At 46.9% G+C, this 24,216-nt stretch overlaps 3 protein-coding genes across 4 annotated transcripts; 1 reads left to right on the top strand and 2 right to left on the bottom strand.

The window, feature by feature from the left end:
• Positions 1–2,558: 2,558 nt before the first annotated feature.
• On the bottom strand, positions 2,559–5,961 carry LOC101073481 (jouberin-like). The gene is made up of 3 exons (XM_029829550.1): positions 5,938–5,961; positions 3,210–5,621; positions 2,559–2,730 (listed from the first exon to the last, which is right to left on the bottom strand). Exons 1-3 carry the CDS (start codon positions 5,959–5,961, stop codon positions 2,602–2,604), a joined length of 2,565 nt encoding a protein of 854 aa, XP_029685410.1. The 3' UTR covers positions 2,559–2,601.
• A 754-nt stretch (positions 5,962–6,715) lies between these two features.
• On the top strand, positions 6,716–19,235 carry limk2 (LIM domain kinase 2). Of its 2 annotated transcripts, XM_029829477.1 has the most exons (17): positions 6,716–6,960; positions 7,168–7,264; positions 11,691–11,826; positions 12,368–12,484; positions 13,985–14,094; positions 14,310–14,495; positions 14,588–14,693; positions 15,237–15,451; positions 15,531–15,717; positions 15,799–15,885; positions 15,979–16,110; positions 16,499–16,555; positions 16,971–17,036; positions 17,121–17,295; positions 17,529–17,584; positions 17,826–17,983; positions 18,074–19,235. In XM_029829477.1, the coding sequence occupies exons 1-17, from the start codon at positions 6,945–6,947 to the stop codon at positions 18,285–18,287; spliced, it is 2,115 nt and encodes a 704-aa protein (XP_029685337.1). In that variant the 5' UTR covers positions 6,716–6,944; the 3' UTR covers positions 18,288–19,235. The 2 variants fall into 2 exon arrangements, with proteins under 2 accessions (XP_029685337.1, XP_003975020.1); XM_003974971.3 differs by lacking the exon at positions 12,368–12,484 and having other exon boundaries at positions 6,717–6,960.
• Positions 19,236–19,537: 302 nt separating this feature from the next.
• On the bottom strand, positions 19,538–24,216 carry pik3ip1 (phosphoinositide-3-kinase interacting protein 1). The gene is made up of 6 exons (XM_011615723.2): positions 23,975–24,216; positions 23,696–23,824; positions 23,362–23,478; positions 22,236–22,424; positions 22,072–22,150; positions 19,538–21,026 (listed from the first exon to the last, which is right to left on the bottom strand). Exons 1-6 carry the CDS (start codon positions 24,081–24,083, stop codon positions 20,810–20,812), a joined length of 840 nt encoding a protein of 279 aa, XP_011614025.2. The 5' UTR covers positions 24,084–24,216; the 3' UTR covers positions 19,538–20,809.

Below are 24,216 nucleotides of genomic sequence, written 5' to 3'. Positions count from 1 at the left end.
CCGTTCCCCGACCCGAAGGCGCAGGGAAGCAACCCTTTGGCTCGACCGCGAGAACCCCAACGTCGAACTAGAGAGTCTGGGGGCAAGCAAAAAGCACACCCCCTCTCTCCGTCTCTTACACTGAGCAACTCCAGCGTAGAAGAGTGTCCAACCCCCCTCAAGGACTTGGGTTCCTGAGCTGACGCTATGTGTGGAGGTGAGGCCGACCATATCTAGTCGGTAACGCTCAACCTCCCCCACAAACTCCAGCTCTTTCCCCACCAGTGAGGTGACGTTCCATGTTCCAAAAGCCAATTTCCATAACCGAGGATCGGACCACCAAGGCCCCCGCCTTGGTCCGCCACCCAATCTACACTGCACCGGACCCTTCATGCTCCTCCTGCAGGTGGTGGGTCCACTGGAGACGGGAGTGTCCACATAGCTGGTTCGGGCTGGGCCCCATGGACATAGGCCCGGCCACCAGGCACTCGCCATTGAGCCCCAGCCCCAGGCCTGACTCCAGGGTGGGCCCCGGTAACCCTCCGGGCCAGGTACACGGCTTCCCTTTTAGATGTTCCATGATGGGTTCCATCTTGCAGCATCTGGACCCCATCTTGCAGCATCTGGACTCCCCGGGAACCTACGCGAGGATCCTGTTCGTGGACTTCAGCTCTGCATTCAACACCATCCGCCCCGCTCTGCTACAGGACAAGCTGTCCCAGCTTAGTGTGCCTGCCTCCCTCTGCAGGTGGATCACTCACTTCCTGACGGATCGGAGGCAGTATGTGCGGCTGGGGAAGACTGTCTCGGACTCTGTCTCCATCAGCACTGGATCACCCCAGGGCTGTGTACTTTCCCCCCTCCTCTTCTCCCTGTACACAAACTGCTGCACCTCAAGCCACCAGTCTGTCAAGCTGATCAAGTTTGCGGATGACACCACCCTCATCGGCTCATCTCCAATGGAGACGAGACTGCCTACAGGAGGGAGGTGGCTCGACTGGTGTCCTGGTGCGGACACAACAACCTGCAGCTGAACGCTCAGAAAACAGTGGAGATGATTGTGGACTTCAGGAAAGTCACAGCCCCTTTGCCCCCCCTTGCCCTCATGGACTCCCCCATCACCATCGTGGACTCCTTCCGCTTCCTGGCCACCACCATCACCCGGGACCTTAAGTGGGAGCCAACCATCAGCTCCCTCATCAAGAAGGCCCAGCAAAGGATGTTCTTCCTACGGCAGCTGAGGAAGCTCAAACTGCCTCCCAGGATGTTGGCGCAGTTTTATACGGCCATCATGGAGTCCATCCTCACCTCCTCCATCACCGTGTGGTATGCTGGTGCCACCGCCAGGGACAGACTGAGGCTGCAGCGCGTCGTGCGGGCTGCCGAGAAGGTGATCGGCTGCAGGCTTCCATCCATCCAGGACCCGGAGGTGTGCAGGTCGGATCACGGCCGACCCTTCCCACCCTGGTCACGGACTGTTTTCCCCCCTCCCCTCAGGCAGGAGACTACGGTCCATTCGGACCAAAACCTCCCGCTACGTGAACAGCTTCTTCCCCTCTGCCATCAGGCTGCTGAACACCAAGTGACTTATCACTTAAGCACCATGTACAGCAGCCAGTCGGACTCACGAACAATACATCACATTACTCCTGCATTGACCTGCACTATTTCTTACTATTTATATATATACTGTATATATGTCTTATTTTATTTATCTTATTCTAATGTTGTCTTTTTTATGTTGAATGTCGCAACGTCACACCAGGACAAATTCCTAGCTTGTGTAATACTGTGTATTACATGAACAATGGCAATAAACCTGATTCTGATTCTGATTCTGATGGGTCTTGAACCATTCTTTGTCTGACCCTTCCACCTTGGACCAATCTGCCTTGGAAGACCCTGCCAGGGGCAAACTGCCCCAGACAGCATAGCTCCCAGGCTCATTAGGGTACGCAAACTCCTCCATCACGATAAGGTGATGGTTCCCGGAGGAGAGAAACAGAAAGTAATATATTAAATTGCATTAACGAAATTTAATTGCAGTAAGTTAAGTTGCTGCTGTCTGGCCAGTCTTGAATGCCCTCTGGAGCTCATTGATTTTTAACCTTTTCATTTCACCTTGTTTAGCACACAAGTGTATACATTAAATAAGGTATTTAGATAAATGTACTGTTCCCTCATGGGATTGTTATTGGTTAATTTAAATTTAGGTGACCTGCCCCCAAAATCCAGCTTGTTTAAAGCCCAGTTTGGGACAGACTCACCAGAGGCTCAGATGACTTGTGTTGAGGTGAGATTTGCCTAGGAGAAACTTAGAATTACTCCTAAGAGCATTGGAATGGGTAAACTCTTTTCTGAAAGCTGTACTTAAACGTTGGTTATCAAGAATCTAGCAGTTTTAGTCACGTGCTGGACTGAATCTTAAATTTCGGTCTCAGAGGTGAATTACAACAACACAACCTCAAACCTTTTAGACATTAACCTTTTAGGTGATGTCACTTCCAAGTCAATAGAAATTATCTACAAAATAATACAAAGCACTGGCAATAAATCAGAAATAAATGTTTCCTCATCTTTTCAATTTATTATTTAGGTAGCTAACTTGAAATTGGTGTTTGATTATCTAGAATTAATAGGATTGGTGCTGGAAGAAATGAAAGGAGGTAGAGGAGATGGCCAGGAGGTGCTCTTCTGACCATGTCCCAAACAGCCAAACTTCTTTTTCTTCTTCTTATCTCCATCGAGCTCCTAAAAAGTGAAAATGTGCTTAATACCAAGCATCTGATAAAACATCTAGGATAAGTCATAAGACTAAAAGTAACTCTTAGTGACATCTATGGAAAAAATCTTACAATTCCTTGAATCTTTTTTTCTTGTAAGATAGGAAATATTCATAGGAGAGGTGTTTTTGTTGTTTGTTTTTCTCCCTTCTTTAATGGTAAAAAGGTTAGGCATAATAGCCATGAGCTTCCCTTTTATAACAACCAATCACAGCTCTAGAAGACTGTCACAACTAGCAGTGGCGTCATGCACACCTCACAATCATAAAACTTTCTGTCCCTTTCTCACACAGAGTTGCTCTCAGAATCCTGAATCACTCTTAGACCAAGATTTCTTGTTAGAAATTTTAGACTAGGTAAGGAAGTCTCTGAGAGGCCTCTGATAATCGTTGTGAACACAGACCCAGAAATACTGGGAAGAACAAATCAATAAAATCTGCTGATTACCTGAAGAAAAAGGATTTCTTGTTGTAAGAGCTGGATTTCTCGTTTATGCACCTCCTCCTTGAGCGTCCAGGCCTCTTCTTTTTGTATGAGTGTCTTCTCGAGCTCTGCCTTCTGCCAAGTCCACTGCTGTGCTTTGGATTCCCAATGTTGATTTAGTAAAGACAGCTGCTTTTTAAAGTCTTCCTCATTATTCAAGAGCTGCTGTCTCATCGGGTCTCTGGCAGTGAGCTCTGAATGAACCTTCTGGGGACCCTCAGATTGCTGCAGTCTGAATTGACCTTTGTATAATTTCATTTCCTCCTCAGAGCCCTCTTTCCGGAAGAGATGTTTAATGCTCCTCCCAGTTTGGACAAATGGAACACCCTCATGATGAAATTCAAGAGTTGATATCTGATGTTTCCCAAGCACAGAATCCAGATGTTTCATAACGGCCCTAATTTTCAATACCAGTCTTGTTTGGCCAAAGAGATCGAGGTACAAAGAAGCAGATGTGTCTGGTGATGCTGGATTTATAGGTGGAGCACCAGTGGGTTTAGCTTTTGTCAGAGGTAATACCTCTGAGGCTTCTTTCGAATCTTGGACACCCATTCGGGGCATGTTGGGATCGTACAGGTATACATGGATGGGCTGTCCAAAGGCACAGAAAGCAACCATGTTTTCATGAGGGTGGAAGGCTACACCATGGACACCAGTGGTGTACCAAAGCTCTGAGTAGATTGCAACTAGATCACCTGTCTCTGTGTTCCAGACATACGCCCTCCCATCTTCACTGCCAGAGAAGATATATGTTCCGCATGGTGTAAAGGTACTATAGATCCTCTCTTGTTTGTTTTTGGCTCCAGTGTATTCCTTCATTAGGAGGACGTTCAAGTCCATCATTCTCAAGATATTGTCTCTGGCATGGACCAGCAGGTGGCTCCCATTCGGATGGACTTGCAGCATGTCAATGGAAACACCGCTCAAGTTCTCCTTAGTAATTTTCCTCCCTATATGCCATAGGTGATATGGCTCAAGCTGCTGGTCGTCAAAGCCATACGTTTCCCACACAATTATGAGGCCTGTGCTGTCTCCAGAGAACATTCTACGCCCTTGAGCATCAAAACAGATTGTGTTGATGAAACCACAGTGACCCTCAAACTCCAGCAACAGCTGACCATTTACTTCGTCGACATCGACCCTCCACACTCGCACAATAGCATCGTAGCTGCCGGTCAGGACCAAGTTCTGAGCTGCCGGGTGGTATTGGGCACAGTACACAAAGGATGGATGAGAGAGAACCTTCTGGGCTCGTATACAAAGGTTCTTCATGTTCCACTCTTTGACGGTTCCATCGGACGAGGCAGACAGGAGGCTGTGATCGTCGATGGACCAGCAGAGGTCATAGATTACTTTAAAATGGCAGCAGAATGTGGCTAAAACCTTCCCAGATGGTATCTGGTACACTATGACTGAGAAAGCGCCTCTGTCCGCGCAGGCGGCAGCAAGCATCGTCCCAGTGTGAGAGAAGAGCACCGTGAGGCAGCCCATCTTACCACCGTGGAACGACAGCATGGGTTTGTTAGGAATCTGACAGACTTGTTCTGGCAGCCTGCTCCATTGAATGGATTCTAGCTTTCTGTAAGGTGACTCGGGGTCCAGAAGCCCAGGGGGCCTAATGCCTCTCACTGTAACGTGAAGGGCAGATGGGTATTGGTGCCTTGGGTGAAACTTCCACCATTTATACACATCAGTGGTTGCAGGCGTTTCAGTGATGTTTAAGTCTTTTTGTCTCATTTCCTGTGGTGGACAATAAAGCTGGAGATTGAGTTTGCTGTCAGTATTAAGCACACCATTGCTCCCGACAATCTTAAGGAATGCCCATGCAATTGTTCTGGGCTGTTCCTCGTGCTTTTCCACATCAACGCTGGCTGTTGCCTTTTCCGCAGAGATGAAGCCCAGGATCTCAAAGAATAGCAAAACCTTAGGGCTATCATCGCTTTGCTCAATGAAATAACCAAAGGGTCTATCAAAGATGATCTGTTCCTCCCAAGTAGGGATTAATGACTTCTTCAAATCAGAAGGTTGAGTCATAAGTGGAAGAATGTACTCAACATCTTGTGGCTGCTTACTTGGGAAGACAGGATGAGGGCTCTCTTCTCTTTTTACATAGTATCCCGTGTTGCTATCCACAACATGGATCTTCACTCTTAGGTGTGAGAACAGCATATTCATAAACTGATCCATTTGGTGAACAAACACTCCCAGCAAAAGTCTGTCCTGAAAGTTAGGTCTCAGTGGTGTTTCAGACTGTTTTAGTTTGGATTCTGTATCTTTTTTTACATCAGGATCAGGGTTCTTTACTTTGGCCTGGGCAGCTCTTGTGCTTCGTCCCTTCTTACGGTTACACTTTACTTTCTTTTCACCATCCACACACTTTTTGTCAACAGAAAAATACCCCTTGGGTGCATCAAAATCGTCTTTCAAATAACTTCTGTTCGTAGCTTCAGGGAGTGGGGGAAGTGTTCTTTTAATGTTTGTGTTGACTTTTGAAATTTGAAGGTCCTCTTGGCTATTATTGTTGTCTTTTATTTTATTCTCAGTGTAGTCAGGGCTGCTCTGTAGTTGGGGAGGAGAGATAATAAGATTAGTTTGAGTCAAAGTCATTTGCATGTTTGGACATAAATTTTAGAAAGATCGACAGAACATTGTGAATAGTTAGGGTTTTTGTTTCTTTTTTTAGTCTTCTTACATTTTTGTGTTCTCTTTTTGCCATATCTTTTCCTTATCTAACACCTTGCAATATAAAAGCACTATTATATATGTGAAGGACTCTCTTCCATCAGTAATTTTTAGTAGTCTGTGTAGTTTTAGTAGTTCAGTGTCATGTTTCGATCTTTAACTTAAATATCAAAGCAAAAGCAATTAAATAATTTTGTTGCTTTGATTTTAAAAGTCTGCTCTATGCTTTGCTCCATTAAGTCATATTATCGATGGCAAGATCAGTAACCTCCATGTTAAACTGATAATGTGTCGAAAGACATCATGTATATTTTACTGTTTGGTACTTGTTAAATTCTATTTTATATACAATGAACCAAATTAAAATAATTTTGTAGCCACCGAATGTAATGCATTTTTGTAATTATTTTATTTCTAAACTATGTGTAGGCATGTGATGTAATATTTCTAAATAATTTCTAAAAACAAAAAACAAAAAACCGAAACAATAAAATAGAAGAATAAAAACTATACCGTATTGGCCCGAATATAAGACGGTGTTTTTTGCGTTGAAACAAGACTGAAAAAGTGGGGGTCGTCTTACATTCGGGCCAATACGGCATAAACGACGGGAGTGTGATGTCTTTTTATTGGCGCTAGGTGGCGATACAACACTCTAAAGAGGAAGACGCATTAGAAGAAGATGCCTGTAGTGTCAGACCGTTGACAGCAGGTGGCGCCACTGCCGTCTCTTTTCAGCAAAAAGCTCGCGCTTGTCGTCCTTCCAGGTGCTGCATCGCTTCCGCTCTGCCTACAGGAATTCTCAGACGGCATTACGTCAGTTATCCTGCTAACGACCAGAAAGAATCCCCGTCCAGGAACAGTTCGCTCGCCGTTCCAGCGGCATTTAAAGGGGTTTATCTCGTCGCTTCCCCTCTCATTTAAACCACCGACTCCCGGTTTGGATTAACTCTGACTCTCCCACTTTGGTATGAAATCTTTGTGAGCGGGTTGAAGCATCGACGACACTCAGATCAGATGGAGGACTCCGAAGGTGAGACGCATTTCAGGTTGATACTCAACACGACGACATTCTGCAAGATCCGCCGTGCTTTTAGAATACCACGTAATAATGCTAGCTTGTATGCAGATGGTTTGGGACGGCGAATGTGTTTGTGACACCCGTTTCGCTGCCCATTTGCAGCGTGGAATTTTAACCATCCCTTCTGGGTCGTTTTCTCTTTTCTCTCTTCCCCCACAGGTACAAATGGTTGTTACTGTGCGGGTTGTGGGGGGAAAATGCAGGACGCGTTTCAAACGAAAGTCTTCCAGGACACCTGGCACAACGATTGCTTTCAGTGAGTCTTCATGTGTTATTTTTAACAGCTACGAACACGCAAGCCCAGACCAATAAGTGATCGTATTGTTTTCACTGAAAGGGGGGATTGACAGTCTCCAATTGTGTTTGTTTTTTTTCCTGTCTGTTGTGCTAGCTGCTTTGTGGAGAACCCCGGAATCTTCTCTCTTGTGGTCCAACACTGGCTCGGATCAGTGTTTCACAATTCACCGTTGTTTTGTGCCCACTTGCATGAAATGTGTAGGAATCTTTGTGCCGCCCTTGCAGGAGCACAGTCCAGGTTCTTGAGTTTGCACCGAGCCTTCTGGAGAACTTTGCCCCCCCTTTGAAAGGTTTAATGATTGTTTTCCACAAGTCAATCTTTCACGGTGAAACACACCTGAAAGACATTTCCTTTTTTCCCTCCCCAAGGTTGGTATTTACTGACGGTTGATGAGAATCCAGAAGCTGAATGCATGTGTTGCAACTGAGAGCAGGATTAGGGTTGTTTTGTTACACGACCAGACCAGAGAGTCTGGTTCTGGGCCATTCTGGCATGTCCTGGTAGAAGAAATGAACCGCTGACTGTGTTGTTTGCTTCCCTTGATGATTTTAGTCACTGTTGTTTCTTCTTGCATAACCCGGAATACTCTTAAATAACACGGCTGCTTTCATTATCTGAGAGGCAAAGTTCTGGAAGCAGCTGAGCAATGAACGCTCCACTTTTGCCAGGTTTCCTTTCAGAGCCCATCTCTATAGTCGTCAGATGTCTCCAGTTAATCCTATAAAACAGATTTTTAAATATTTTGCGTGGGGGGGGGGGGCAGCTTTGAGGTCCCCCCCTACGTACATTAATGTGTTTCATCTGTTTAACCTGCAGGGATTTGACTGTCACTGAAATATTCATGATGACAAATTCTTCTTTTAAATAGGAAGACATGTCCCTATAGGAAGACACTGTGGTACATCAAGTTACGTTCAAGTAAAGAAATAATAAAATATTTCAAACGACCTCCTACTTTTGCTGCTGTACGTTACCAAGACGATGAGGGGAAGTGAACACCAGCAGAAAAGCGCCTTGATTTACTTGATACCTCTTATTGTTGTGCTCCCATTGTCATTTGTCCACATTCTGCCACTCTGCCCACTCCGTACCCCCACCTTGTGCTGAATTTCTAAACGCTGATGTCAGGCCTGTTCTGGTAAACTTGGCAGTGTTGTTGAGCCCTATAGGTAACAACATGTTCCACTCCTGCATTCCTAGACAGCGATTCAGAGATGTGAGCCCGACGGCTCGCTGACGGCACTTTCCAGAGAGGCTGCAGATGAAATATATGTTCGGTGTGAGCGGGTTACTCATCGGGAGCCTTTCGTCTGTCTCGATTTAACGTTTCAGTTGAGGGGGGGTTGGGAAAAATTCGATCTGGTTGTTTGGGACCGAAAGAGACAAACCCCTTGTGTCATTTTAGTGGTTCTAACATTTTCTTCAAGCGTTGCACGTCTCAAATGGAATTCAAACAGGCATCGGCCTCAGCCTGAGGGGAAAGGAAAGATCTTTTTGCTGCTGGGTGCAAAGTTTATATCGTTAAACTCCGATATTGGATCAGTATGTGTACCAGCATAAATACCATCTTGTCCTTTCAAGGTAAACGAGCACCCCTTCAAGTTATTGAATGAGGAAAAACATCCCAGCATTATTTAAAACTTGTTTCTGGTGCTTTTCTTTTTGTTTTAGACGTGTGATGTCTGCCATTTAACCTTTTACCCAATAACTGGCTCCCACATCCTTGAAACGATGTTGTTGTGGAGAAGACTTGGGGGTAAACACGGCCATCCGATGAGGTCACGTTAAACGCGAAAGACTCCCCCCTCGAGTCCACAGAGCCGCGACTCAAGTATGTGACGGTCCGCTCGGCAACAAAGGAATATACTCCGGCAGGAATGTGGAGTCGAGGAAGTGAGGAATGTTTATGTTGTAGTGTTTGTGCAGGCAGGACTTTGGCATTGTTCATTAGAAAGCCACCTGAGTGTGTCCACCTCCCCCCGCCCTGATTACTCGGAGAGGTCAGGCAGTCAGGTGCGGTGGTAGTTCAGTTGCACCGGTCCAGGAATGTTCCCCTCGGGAGCAGGTGGGATGTTGAATACGGTCAACTCTGCTTCCCTCCTCTTAGAAACTCAGCCTGAAACTGTGGAGTCCCAACTTCTTTCTTTTGTTGAATGGCAGTGCCGTAAAGATGGGAATGGGTCTCCTGTTCGGCTCCCTCCCTCCCTCCCTCCCTCCCTCCCTCTTGGTCTCATTTGCCGTACATCCATGGCATCTGGTTGCGCCACCGCTCAATCTCAGCATCATAGCGGTGTCGTGTGCTCTCCCAGGTCCTCGGCATCTGTCAGATTGAGACGGGTTCTGCATTCCGGAGAATTTAGATGCGCGTTCCTGGTTTCATGAAGCAGAACCTTTTAGTTCTAATCATTTCTGACTGAATCCGACGTAAGCCCCTTAATTACCCACAGAACAAAGGCCCCCTGCTCTTGTTGGACATTGCGATCCTGTTAAATTCAGCGGGAGAGTGAAACCTGACGACTGAATAACCGCTTCCTTCTGCAGCTGCGTCAAAGCGCACAGCTTTCCATTCATAAAGGGAAACCTTATTCAATCTACTTTTTCCTCTGTAATGTCACAGGAGAGAGAGGGGGGGGGGGGGGGCGTTTTCCATCGCTTCCAAAGAGCGACGGTGCTGAACGCAGCTGACCGTCGCTTCACCACTGACTTTAAATAGAGATCTCACACACCTAATGACGTTACCTCCGACATGCAATGGAGACAAATCCCCTCGTTAGTTTTGCATCCTGACCCAACACTGTTTTCCTCACGGATTACAAACGCTGCCATGCAACCCACATGGCAAGCAGTTACACGTTTGAATCCATGAGACAAAGAAATGATGACTGACAAGTTTTACAATTCTAGAATGTCAGGTTGGACTGTTGAGAGTGAAAGAATACAGCTCTGTTGAGGATGCCATCAGTTTGGGTTTTTTTTGCCACCACAGGCACAAACGTGGTCTTTCCTTCCGCACTTCTCCCTCTTAACAAATGCCAGAACATGCTGAAATATGCAAAGCGTTTGCCAAAGACAGTAAGAACGGACGAGCTTCACCTGCAAGCACAGAGAGGCGATTGATGCGCACAGAACGCTGCAAAAACACTCCAAACCACATTCTTCCTGAAAAAGTTCTCATTTGGGCTTGTTGCGTAAGACGAAAATGTAATATTCTTAATATCTCTGTAGACGTGAGCATTCGGAGAATATTTCCACAAGAACGTCAACAGATGGTGTTTTTTTCCCCCGTCGAGGGCCACATCAAATTGGTTTCAGTAAAGTCGTCTCTGACACAACCGTTCGTCCTTGGTTGCTCTCTGGCTGTTGCTGCCTTGGTGCACAACCAGTGGAGCCTGGCAGCTCATGGCTCGGAGGGAATCAGAGGGTTGCCGTTCAAGTCCCAGGACGGGGCCGTGGGCTGGGGTGTTCCAGAGCAAGGCACCCAACCCCCAGCAAAGTGCTGCCCACCGCGGCTGGCTTGTGTGTTCCCTACTGGTGTGATGGATGGGTTAAATGATGATGTCAGATTCACTAACTCTAAGTGGTGTGTTCAAATGTTTTGGTTTCTTCTTCTTGTGGGTGTTCGTGCACGCCTGAAGGTGCTTTTCAACGTGCTGGCTCCCCCCCCACCTCCCAAATGAAACAGAAATGCAGCTGAGTTGACTTTACGGGGGCCAATTTGCTGTTATGGCATTCGGGATGTTTACGCTTCTAATAAAGCTCTGCGGTATTTTTATCGCAATGTTGCAGTTTTCAGTGTTCCAGCTTTGTCATCAAGGCCGATCTCAACGTTGGCGTCTGTTGGCGCTTCAACCACGAGACTAACGAGAAGCGACGCTGTTCTTTCTGTTGACCTGGATAAGAAAATGAGCAGCGCACAACTGTAAATAAAAACAACCGGAGAATCGGAGCACTCTCGCCTGCGGACGTCAGTTGGGAAAACATGTTTAAAAAGCGACTTTACTATTTTTCCTGACCTGGGTCCTTTCAAGATGAGTCCAGAAAACCATTTTTACACATATGAAAGCCACCATGTGAGAGCCTGAACATGTCAGCCCCCCCCCCCCCCCCCCAGCTGATGTCCCTGTCCAACCTGGTAGTTAATAATACCATTGCTCTGCTATGCACTGTATGTGAGTTGAGGAATGGGGTTTGAAAAGATGTACTGAGAGGAAAGGTTGTCATTTTTAACCACTCTCCAGAATCCTTGTACAGGTGGAAAAAAGGATAATCAGATTTGGAGTTGCTTCTCAATTACAAAGACATGAATACTTTAATATGAAATATGAAACAATTCAGATGCCTGTTCTTTAAATGGGCCTTGATGTTTGTTGTATCGACCCCTCAGGTGTTCCGTGTGCTCTGACCACCTGACCAACTGGTACTATGAAAAGGACGGGAAGCTGTACTGCCGTAAACACTACTGGGAGAAGTTTGGAGAGCTCTGTCACGGCTGCTCGCTCCTCATGACCGGCCCCGCCATGGTGAGTCCGCCGCACCTGCACTCCAATCTGATTTTCACAGTTCTAATTTCATCTGAGGCTAAACAAATAAGCTTCGCCGGAGCTTTAAAACGCAAAGGACTTATCGCTCACAAATGAAGCTTTCTGTTTTTGTGAAAGGCATTCAAAGGATTCTTGATGGTTGAAGCCTCGTCAGCATGAGGAACTAAGCCCAATCCAATCAGAGTGGCTTTAATAAGTAGCGTGAAGTGTCTCTCTCTCAGGGCGCCGCCTCCGTAAAAACACTGACCTATATTTAGCAGTTCTAATTCTGTCCTTTTGGAGTTCTTTGTTTAATTTTCTTCTCTTGTCTCATTTTTGTGTGATGTACAAAGAAAGCGTCTCCGTCAGTTTCTTCCTGTTGCCCCGGATGAATGCTAACGTGCAGCAGGGGAGGACAGTGTTTTGTTTTCAGGTTTATTCCAGGAACGGGAGAGTTCTACTTTACGTTCTGGCCAAATGGGCTCTAGCCCTCACTCTTGAAATCCCCTCTGAGGCCCCATTATGTTTCCCCTCTGCACAGAAGTTCGCCACAGTTCACTTCCCAGAGCTTGTGAGGTGCTCGAACATGAGGCGGCTTCAGAGCCAGCCGTGTTCAGCCCCGGTCAGTCAGGTCTGTGAGGATTACACACAGTCGGAAGTATGTTATTAAATTCTTTTATTATTATTATTATTATTATTATTATTGCCATCAGCTTCTCATTTTTGATTGTGTTTATATAAGTTGCACAGCTGCTTTTCCGACTGGCGCCCAACAGAGTGACACATGTTCGGGTGTCTCAACGTGAATCCAAGCGAGAGACAGTTTGGGTTTATTATGCACAAGTTAGAACGTGAAATCAGTGCGTCAGAAGCTGTGGCCTGTCGCAGCTAAAGTCGCTCTTTTACATGAAGTGAGCCGTCCTGATGTTTTTCTTTTCGCCACCTGGCAACACGCACAATAGATCCGTCTAACTAGTACTGGCATCCCTCGTCACCGGCCAGTGAAGCCAAGCGATTTTGGCAGAGTTGGGGCACCAGTGCAGCCTCTCGGCCAAACAAAGGGGTGGGAGAAACATGGCGTACCTCAAAGAGAACATCCTCTAGAGCTGCTCCTGCTGTTACGTTAGTGGTGAGCATGTGTTCCCTGTCAAACCAGTATCAAACTGGGAACTGATGGCTCATTTGACTCGTGAGTTGAAATCTTTAGAATTGCTCTCCACTTCAGGCCCGCAGCCCTTTGCCAGGCAGGTTGTTTGTGCCGTCGCTGCTGCTCGGGTTCTTACCTTGAAGGCAGGGAGTTGCAGACGTTTAATAGGTTGCCTGACATCACTCTCAACCCTGTGTAGCTGGTGACCCTCTCCTGGCTCTGACTCAGAGCTGTGGGAAAGGAAAAACATCTTCAAACATGTGGTGGCTTGAAACCCGTAAATAAAAGCGAAAACTTGTCACCTGCTGATGACAGCGACAGTCTTCCTACAGTGGAATCATTACCTTTCACGCTAACCTGCTGGGAGTTAACCTTTTGACCTGTGGAATGTTCCAAGTTATGAGGCATTCGGGAACTCTTCCACTCTGTTATATCTAATCAATTCAGACTTGTAATATGTTGCTGTTGTTTAGAGCAATAATATACAGTATTTAATAATAGTATATTTATAATATAATATATTTATATCTATATTTTAAGGAATAATATATTTCTTAACAACACAGTTTTCTTATAAAGAGAAATGTACACTTATTCTTGTCAATTCTTTTGATATGTGCCCAGTTTGAGTTCTTGCTGAATGGCAGCAGGTGAAGCATGATGTCATCTCGCATGAGAGAAACAGAAACCTTGGTGGAAATGAGCTTGGCGTGCAGAAAGAGAGCGGACGGTCGGGGCTTAATGAAAGAGTGGGCACGCAGCAGACTGAGCTGGTTCCAGAGTTCAGATTGAGTCAGAAAGATGAGCAGTTGTAGCCCTGAGGACACAGGTGACATCATGGCAGGATAAACAGAAGGTGGCGAGGCAGAGGGCGTAACACGGTGGGAGGGGACAACGGGGCGTGTGACTGTAACACACAGCAGAGGGGAACGGCAGCCTCCAGTCGGGATTTTACCTCTTTGTCCAGTGGAGGGAACGAGTCGGTCAGCCTGTCTGTGTTTGGGTTTCCAGGTAGCCGGAGAGCACAAGTACCACCCCGAGTGCTTTGTGTGTTTGAGCTGCAAGGTGGTGATTGAAGACCGGGATACGTACGCCCTGGTGGAACGATCCAAACTATACTGGTAAGATTCCCTCGCTGGCTTTCGTATAAAGCTGTAAATGTGGAGACGCTCAGCTGGCTGCTCTGAACAACCTCAGTGCAGCACTAAGGGCGAGAGATGTTGATGAGAGGAAAATAACAGCCTTGGCTTATCTGGCTTCAGGCAGGTCTCGTCCTGCCCAGTTATGGACGAGCACGCTCACACATGCAGTGACTCTTCCCTCCCATCTGTTGCAGTGGCAAGTGTTACAAGCAGGTGATCCTCACGCCCATGTTGGAAAAACGCTCCAACGAATCGATCGTCGACTCGCTGCCTCACACGGTGACCCTCATCTCCATGCCTTCTGCGGCCAACGGCAAGAGGGGCCTGTCCGTCTCGGTGATGAGGGACGTCAACGGCACGGCGAGCGTCCAAGTCAAGGAGTGAGTGAGCGAGAAGGGAGCCGCTCTGCGTGGTTTCTGTGTGTCCACTGCAAAGTGTCCTCACCACCTCCTGTTGGCCTGTGTGTTCCTAGAGTCAGAGGGATGCTTCTTAGTCCAGAGGTGCGGAACGCCATCCACGTTGGGGACAGGATCCTGGAGATTAACGGTCTTCCTGTTGGGACAATGATGGAGGCGGAGGTGGGTCTCTGCCTCACAGTACCTGTTATGTTCAAGAGCGCCTCGCATCCTTGCATGGAGCTTATTAGGTTAATTTTTAAAAGGAGATGCATTCCTGCAGTGTAAAGTCCAAAGCTCTGTGTGTCCTTATAAAAAAAAAAAAAAAAACTTCACCTGGGATTTTTGGAATTCCTCTCATTCCATCACAGATACGTTCTTCAGCTGGGAGTGGATTAGATGTGGAATGATGCCACTGACAGTTTAATTCCCACAGTTGTTGCACCGCCCATCTCTTTCATCATCCATTAATTTTTGTTTTGTCTTTAAATTCCGGCCTGGTGCATCGTGTGTGCCGCACAATTTTGCTCCCAACTTTCCTGCTGACTGCGACAAATACCATTATTTCATCTTTATAGCTTCTACTTTCTGTTTATAGCAGAAGAATATTCAGCTGAGGAATGTAGCAAGATAACATTTGAACATATGGATCAGTTTATTTTCGGGAGAAAAGGAATCCCAGGAATCGTGTGATTGAGTGAGTGTCTCTTTTGTGCTTTTCTCTAGGTGGATGATCTTATTCACTGCACCAGTCACACCCTGCAGCTCCTGATAGAATATGACCCAGTCAGGCAGCGTTTGGACAGGCTGAGGCTGGGCTCACCCAGGACCCGCTTCGGAGCCCCGGCTACCTCCCGCATGCGTCTGTCCTCTCCTTCCAATGCAGTCCTGGAAAGAACCGAATCCGTCGAGGACAGCTCGCTGAAACGGAGGTCTTTGAGGTGTGTTACAGCAACACCAGCCCAGTCACCACGTTTGGTGGTCGCCTTTTTTCTCGACGCCCTCGTCCTCTCTGTCCAGGCGCAGCAACAGCATCTGCAAGTCGCCCGGGCCCAATTCACCCAAAGAGCTCCCTTTTATGACGAGAGACATCGGCCGCTCCGAGTCTCTGCGGTCGTCCAGCAGCTGCTCTCATCGCATCTTCCGGCCGTGTGACCTCATCCATGGGGAGATCCTGGGAAAAGGCTTCTTTGGACAGGCCATCAAAGTCAGCATCTTTCTACACTGAGCTGTTTTATACACCCGTTTATGTTTGTTACATAAAAACAAGCCTGTACTCCCAAAACAGGTGACTCATAAAGCCACAGGGGAGGTGATGGTGATGAAGGAGCTAATCCGCTGTGACGAGGAGACGCAGAAGACTTTCTTGAAGGAGGTTGGTGCTTTATTAGTGTTTTATTTGAATGTGTTTGACCTCTCCTGTGTGTCAGCACCATCAGGTCTAATAGCCGATCTGCTCCTTGACCAGGTCAAAGTCATGCGATGCCTCGATCACCCCCACGTTCTGAGGTTCATCGGCGTTCTCTACAAGGACAAGAGGCTCAATTTAATAACCGAGTTCATTGAAGGAGGCACTCTCAAGGACTTCATCAGAGACACTGTGAGTCTAACCAGCTGATTAAGTTAACCATCTATTCCTCCTCCCGCTGTTCCTGCACAGCGGAGAGCAACAACAACACAAACGCTCAGTAGACTCAGAACAGAAGTATTCACCGTGTGGGAGGAAGTTGACCCAAAGTCAACTCTGCTGTGGTAAGTGGGCTCCCGGCTACGCGGTGGGACGGATGGCACGTCGACTGGCAGGAGCACAGAATAAATAAAACATGTGCAAGTGCTCCCAGGTGAAGCTGAGTGCCCCCCACGCGATGGCAGAGTTCAACACGGAATAATCACGGTTGCGCAGATATAATTTCGCCCACTTTGACGTTTGATGCAAACACTTTGACTCCTTTCTCTTTGTTTTCTCTTTCCTCACCGGGGGCCAACAGGATCCGTTTCCATGGGAGCAAAGAGTGAGCTTTGCTAAGAGCATTGCCTCAGGCATGGTGAGTTGGCCTTTTGTCAGAGCACTAACATTGGAATAATCTTCAGCTGTTATTTGCAGCTGCACAGATGTTTCAGTTGGTCTTTTAGAGACCAGCTTCTTTGTGGCTGCTGGAATCATCCTGAGCTGAATTAAAGAACCAATCAGTGATTAATTTAATTGTTAATGACATCAAGATGGGGGATCCACTCAGAGGACAGAGGACTCTGTCAAGCCGACCAACTGTGACCACAAATAAAAACCTGCTCCCAGGTTTTTAACTCCATCTTAGGTGGTGATTTTCAAAGCAAAGAGTAAAATAGAACCTCATGAAATAGAACCTTCAGGGGTGGACCGGGCCGGATGAAAATGTCTTCTGATACATCTATGAAAGTTGTACCCCTAACCCTAACCCTAACCTTTCCCCTCTGTTTCAGGCTTACCTTCATTCCATGAGCATCATCCACAGAGACCTCAACTCTCACAACTGCCTGGTTAAACTGGTACGTGGCCACCAAACACATTCAGCCGCCTGAAGAAGCGGCGCCGAGCCTGACGGCTGGGATCTAAACCCGCTCTTCTAACAGGACAACACCGTGGTCGTCGCTGACTTCGGACTGTCCCGGCTCGTCGTGGAGGACAAAGTTAAGCCTCCTCCTGAGAAGCCGTCAAACAAGAAGAGGATGTTCAGGCGTAGCGACAGAAAGAAGCGCTACACCGTGGTCGGAAACCCTTACTGGATGGCTCCAGAGATGCTCAATGGTGAGCTGGTGGCTGAGTGTGATAATAATAATATTCCCCAGTGGTTTGTTCATGTAGCACAAAAGGAAGGATTTCAAAACAGCATCAGGACATTAAAATAATAACACGCTTTACAAACAGACGAGACAACATCATAAAAGCCCGTCTGTAGGGAGAGATTTACCAGAACTCGCTGACCTCAGCCAGGAGGTGCATTTCATTTATCCCCTTTTCCCATCTCGTTATAATTTCAGGCAAGCGCTACGATGAGAAGGTGGACATTTTCTCTTTTGGAATTGTTCTCTGTGAGGTAAGAACGTGGATTTCCTCCCCGTTGTTTGAACCCAAATCCGTTTCATTTGTTCGTTCGGCGAACCCGTGTCGGTGTGATTCAACTCGCCGCTGGACTATTGTATACGAAGTGGAAATGAATTTGCATTTGGCTGCGTGGATGTATCCAACAGAAAACCATCGTGTTAAAGCGTGACGATCTCTCTGTTGGCTGTTTATCTTTCCTTTCCCTGCTCGTGGACGTCTTCCTGATCGTGCAGATCATTGGAAAAGTCTACGCAGATCCCGAGTGCCTCCCCAGGACTCAAGACTTTGGCCTCAACATTGGAAAGTTTGTGGAGAAGTTTCTACCTGAAGATTGTCCTCCAGCTTTCTTTCCACTGACGGTGGCCTGTTGTGACCTGGCACCAGACAACCGGTGAGCACCGCGTTCAGACTTCAGCGGACTTCGGGTCATTGTCGCTCTGTCTGGTTGTAACCCGTCCGTGTTCGCGTTCTGCTCCTCCAGTCCTTCGTTCCAAAAACTGGAAGACTGGTTTGAGGCTCTGTCCCTCAACCAGGAGCTGGGGATCCCTCTGCCGGCCGAGCTGGATGAGCTTCACCAGACTATGAGTCGACTCTACTGGCCCAAGGACGCTTCTGCGGTCCAGAACACAGATCAGGCTCCAAACTCTGCAGAGGTCCCTCCTGACTCAGCTTGCACGACCAAAACAGACACTTAAGTTCCTTTTCCTTTTTAAAAAAAAAAAAAAGAAATCCCTCTAAACTGCTGCACTAACTAACTGTGGATGGAAAACGAGGCAAAACTGCAGTGAAACCGAGCCACATCTGAACTGGATAACCTGAGGTAGCCGTGCCGGTCATCCTCTGCCGGGGGGCTTAATTCTCGACAGGGCCGCTGAAATGCATTATGGGAAAAAAAAAGACATTTCAAAGTGACAAGGTTTCACTTGACAGACGGCGCACATGATTCTCTACTAATGTTTACTGTATATAAAGGCAATACTACACCTGACGGCGAGCTGTTGGGAGATGGAGCAGGCGGCATTCGGTCAGGTTTGTTTTTCTGGTTCTGAAGTTGTTTGTCATGCCAGGAATGTGCCTCTTTGTGCTCGAACAGTGTGCCTGCGTCGCTGCTCCAGCAAATTCAGAGGCGTTATTGGCGGTGGGTAAACAGGACCGCGCTCAAGACAGCGTCGGAAGGAAAACCCGCTGACCCCAAATAGTTTCACCACTCCGAGATGTGAGAGGAGTTGGTGATGGACTGTTGGGTTTGGTTCCGTTTAATCGCCACTGATGCCATTTTGACCGACAGTGAGGTTTACTTCCGTAGCCTAATATTTTCTTTTTTATAATGAAGCATTGCATTTTCACAGCCGCCACACATTTGTTAATATAAAACACTATTTTAAAATTAAGGACGTAAATCTTTTACTGATATTGTCAAATGATTGAACTTTGCTTTGTATAAAACTGGAATTTCTATCCTATGTAATGTAAATATGTATAGTTTTCCTCTAGCTGGACATTTTTTTTAACTCTAAACGTGTGGATTTTTTTCCAACATTTTGTCGCCAGTGGACTTTTTTCCCCCCTCGGTACCGATGACCAGTTGTAACCACTATTATTTATATCACTGTAGTGTTTCCTAATTAAACCCTTTAAATGATGCTTTTTGTCCTGTGTTCCTCTGTAACAACTAGTCTAACATTTTCATGTTCCAAGATTTAAAGATTCACTTTCCACCTTGTTCCTAAGCACAAAGTGTAGTTATTTATTTGTGTAAATATTGTTGAGTTGAGTTGGTGGCATCTTAAAACCAAATGGAGAGAAAACTGGAAATTCCAGAAATTAACGTGGGCTCCGACTAAAGGGTGCAGTGCCCATAGTAACCAAGAGGGGGAGCTCGTGTTAAGAAAATTCTTTTATACCAACGATCATTAACATTGTTGGGAAGAAATAAACATGCGGGTTACACTTTTTATGGTTTTATTTCAGTCTCGACAATGAAAGTACTAAAATTCCATGCTGAACATAATACACTAATGCTTACACACTTAGTCATGGAGCGGCAATGGCCCAACAGCTATAATCAGCAACATGGATATAAAAAGAAACATGTGGAGTGATGAGCGATTTAAAGATAACCGTGCACGGTCTATGACAAACTCCTGTACTTCAGTAGTTCTACTACAATGATAAATGACCTGTGACCTAAAACACAGCAGGTAAAAACCATGGCCGTGCAGCATTCACATTTGAGCATGAGACAGTTGACTTTGGACCTTTTCAATCCTTCACCGTCTTCCCCCCCTCTGCTGCGCATCGGGTGCATATGTCAATTGTGTGAATCTAATCCAAAGCAACCAGCGCTTCAACACACTCTATTCTGCATAGACTAGACACCAGCCTTGTTTGTGTTTTGTTGTGGGTTTATTTTTTTTTATTTTTTTGCTAACTGGCGCCAGCTGTCACGTGTGGCGGCAGTGCGATTGTGTCCTGAGGACTAACTTCTGTCTCTCATTCTCTCTGAGAGCAGTCTGTAGATTTCCTGTCACTCCTTAACCTGTGAAAGTTACGGCAGGTCCTCTTTTATGCCCGCCGCTGGTCCTGTGCGGACCTCATTGGCTTCGTCAGTCGATATATATAAAGCTTAAAAAAACGCCTGGAAACATTCTGGCGGCTCATGCTAAGGCAACACATTTAAGACTTCAGAGGACCTCTTTTCCCTCTTCAGTGCCCCCCCCCCCCCCACTCACAGCAGGGGCCTTTTTTATGGAAGACATCTCGTCTCCAAGACAAAGCCGTCTTTATCTACACACAGTTCATTTCCTGATATCCTTGACTGAAGCCAATGAGACTGGATTAAAAAGGGAAAGTCACATATTCCTGTTGAAACTGTACAACTCCAGTGGCAAACACCCTTTCCTTCTAAAAACCAGCGTTCCTCCACTCAAAACACTGCTTATTTAACGTCAAACTGACTATAAATCTATTTGGAAGTGTTTCAAATCGGACCTTATGAAATATCTTAAAATAACAGTTGTCCTGACGACGGCAGCACATCTTTTTTTGTGCCTTGAGACACAGATTTGAGCTCAGGTCTTTGGAGTGAACACTTTCCCCTTTCTCTTTTTAAAAAAGAGAGGATGCTGGGGGAGGCAGAGAGGAAAAAACAAAGGCGGGGAGATTTTGGTCCATGAAAAATGGATCACAGTCCCGTAATTTCCAGAGCTATGCGTGCTCAGGCACCAGGGGTCCCAGCCTGCTGTCCCATTAGAGGGTCCTCACCATCCATGTCCTCCTGGACGGGGGTCGCCTCGTGCTCCGCCGTGATAACGATGGTGTTCTCGTCTACCAGCTCGCAGGTGGGGTTGGAGAAAGCGGACAGGGGCAGGTTGATCCTCTGCATCTCGCGCTCGTACACCCGCTGCTCGTGCTGCTTCTTTAGGTCCCGGCCCCTGGAAGACGCAGCAGAGGGAATACGTTGAATGAAGACCACAGGAGCCGCTAACAGAAGACTTTCTGGAGGTTTCGGGTGGCCGATAAACCACAGAACCAGCATTCGGGATAAATATTGACGCTAAAGTATCAGTGTTCCCACGCGTGCTGGTCCTGCTGAGCGACAGATGGTGAAAGGTTGCAGAGATGTTGACAAGCTGACGACAGGTTTATCTCCTCCTCTACGGCTTTTCTCTCTGCCGTTTTGATGAATTCTGCATCTCGTCTTTATGAGGACTGATTTAATTGTGCGTGTCCTTCTTGGGAAATGTATGAGGCGGCACCGGCTCTAGAATCTGTTGCCCTGACAACACACTAATAAGGAATAAAATAAACACCTCCTCAAAGTCCATGTTGCTGTAGTCATGAAGAAACAAAAGAATCTTTGCTACCATGTGACAATAGGGCAGGGGTGTCCCAACCCAGTCCTCCAGGGCACTAATGCAACCGGGTTTTGTGTCCTCCCAGGTGGCTTTCACCAGGTGAAACAGTTGTCCACCTGGCAGGTCAGGAAACCCGGATGGATTGTGGCCCTCAAGGACGGGGTTCTCATAAACACTGACTCATAAACACTGACATAATATGCTCATTAATAATCGCCTCCTGAAATAGAAAACAATGACAGAGGTGCCGCTAATCAGATAAAACTGATCTGCAGGTACATTTTGTATGGTGCACCTTCTGCCACAGCACCAGTTATTGCATGTTTGTTACTCTTTCAAGAAAAAAAAAGTCAGCGGCATCATTTCATTTCCTGCCATTCTTGCCCGTGGGTTTTGTTGACGTTCAGCAGGGGGGAGCAATAAAATAGCTGGAGAAACAGGGGGGAGGACTGTCTGGAAACGTGATTAACGACAAATGCCCCAAAGCGGATGTGTGCTCAGCTTATCGTAATAATATAATATCACCGGCGTCTTCACACAGAGTTGAAGTAAAAGTTCCCCATTGGGTCACCAGGACAGAATGTGGGTTTTCACGTATATTTGGCACCGTGTTGAACAATACCTCTTGTAGAAGTATCCGAATGTGATGCCTGCTCCGAGGATGATGATAATCGCTATCATGAGGATCCCGAGGACGTGGCCTTTCAAAGAAAAACACAGGATGGACATGAGAGAGCGTTGAAATGCATGTGGGAATAATGGAGGAATACTGATGGAATGCCGTACCTGATGTGCCCAGGTCTTTCTTCTTCTTTGGTCCTGTGTGCACTCGCTGGCTGATTCCGATCACAGGCTGCACGGCAGCAGGTTCTCCCTGAGAGGAAGCCGAGCTGGCTGGCTGGAGGCTCTCAGTGGAGGAAGGAAGTCCAGCTGGGTGGAAGGATTTGTCCTCGGGAGGGACATCAGATGCTTCTTCTGAAGCATAAACAACTCCCGTCAGCCCCACAGTAAGTCCACAATCATAAACAAACCCTAGAATCTCTGTCGCTACAGCAACAAAGCAGTTTCCTTTGTTGGCTTTTGAACTGGGAGAGCCATGTTTAGAGGTTCCATCTGTCTTTTTCTTCCCTCTATTTTCAACACTTCGCCACATTCAAGCTGCTGCTCTGTTGACATATATGTCAATAAATGCTTTGTTTATTTGTTTACTGGGTGTGAAGACCCTAATAATACTATATGCATTTCACAGTACATATTCCAGGACATGCAGGTGCTAAGCGACGCTCTTCCGGGAATCTGGAACGCGCAGCGCGCTCACCTCTCGTGACTTGGCTGCAGATGCCAAAATTCCCCCTGCAAAAGTTCCCCCCCCCCCCCATTTCCTTCACGTTAGTTGAGTTTACGACCTCGGCAGTTTAAAGGCCGTGACGCAAGGGAAGTGGTTGCAGCCAATGAGAAGCTGTCTCCACGGTGAGGCTGCTGCTCTCTGCCAATCACCTGTGGCCGGGGCGTGTTCAGAGCAGTTCTCTGGGAGCTAAACTTTCTGCCATGTGACTCCTGGCCTTTGTCTGCGAGCTGGACTGGCTTTAAAGACCAAACAGAGGGAGGAGACCAACTGACCTACTCAACTCTTAAATCAATCAAACAATGGCCTCTTTAGGACTAAGATGAGAAAAAGATGAGGAGAAAATCACAACTTTTTTTGATGCCCCATTTAAATTTGCTCGCCGTGTTTTTGTGTTCCCTAATTGGAACATCTCACCTCATTATTTTCCACCAGCACAGAAAACTTTTCTTTTTTTAAATAATGAGGGCACACCGTGGAAGAGAAAACAGTATCAAGAGAACCCTCTCAGACCATTCTCAGAGAAAAGCTGAGTCAGTTTAACCCTCAAATGCAGCATTTGTCTACCTGTGCATGCGTCTATGGTGCAGAACTGTCTCTGGACCGTCCCGTCTGGACCAGCGATGTAGCACCAAGGCCTCTCAGAGGAGTCTGGGTTTCGGCAGTAGCTGTGATCTCCGACACCTCCACAAAGAACAATGAAAGCATGTTTGTTACCGATGTGGAAATACAGGCCTGTCTGCTGCTGGCTGAGCAAGAGAACCAGTGGTTTAATTAATGATTAACAACACATGGCCACAAAGAAAAGAAAGAGCGCTGTTTATTCTGAACCCGATTCCGCATCAGTGACATTTTTAAACCCCCAGCATGCTTGTGGCGCCTAATGGTGCGATCTGTTTACCTGTCTGTGAGTCCGGATGGATGAGAACATCGTAATCTCTGGTGGCGTCGGTCCAGTTTAAACACGTCAGACCCGAGGAGGAGATCTGCTGTGCCCCGCGGTACTCCACACCAATGGATCTCATGCAGTCTGACAACAACAATACAAACATCTGAACGCTGAGAAGAGCATTCCAAAAGAACAGCCCATCATGTCGCCATTATCGAATGAAATCCGGAACTTCGGAAAAGGAAAAGCACCAATGAAATGCAAAAAAGGGCAGCGTTTGATGGCGTTTACCTTTCTGGTCTGCACTTGAAGCGCTGCTCTCCACGATGGCCACGCTCAGGAAAACAACTTGCAAAGAGAAGAACATTCTGCAGAGCTGGTGGCCCCAGTTCACCCACATCGTGGTTCGCTGCCTAAATCAGATTAAAGAGCATGTACCAGGTGGACGAAGAGCCTGTGCTGACCGTGCAGACACACTGCTTCCTCTGCTCAGGTCCCAGCCCTTGTTTTTGTCAAGAGGAGCTCAGCTGTCT

This window comes from Takifugu rubripes, chromosome 21 (genome assembly GCF_901000725.2).
Source record: "Takifugu rubripes chromosome 21, fTakRub1.2, whole genome shotgun sequence".
Taxonomy (NCBI): domain Eukaryota; kingdom Metazoa; phylum Chordata; class Actinopteri; order Tetraodontiformes; family Tetraodontidae; genus Takifugu; species Takifugu rubripes.
The sequence above is the reverse complement of the archived record's forward strand: the minus strand, read 5'-3'. Positions and strand labels throughout refer to the sequence as shown.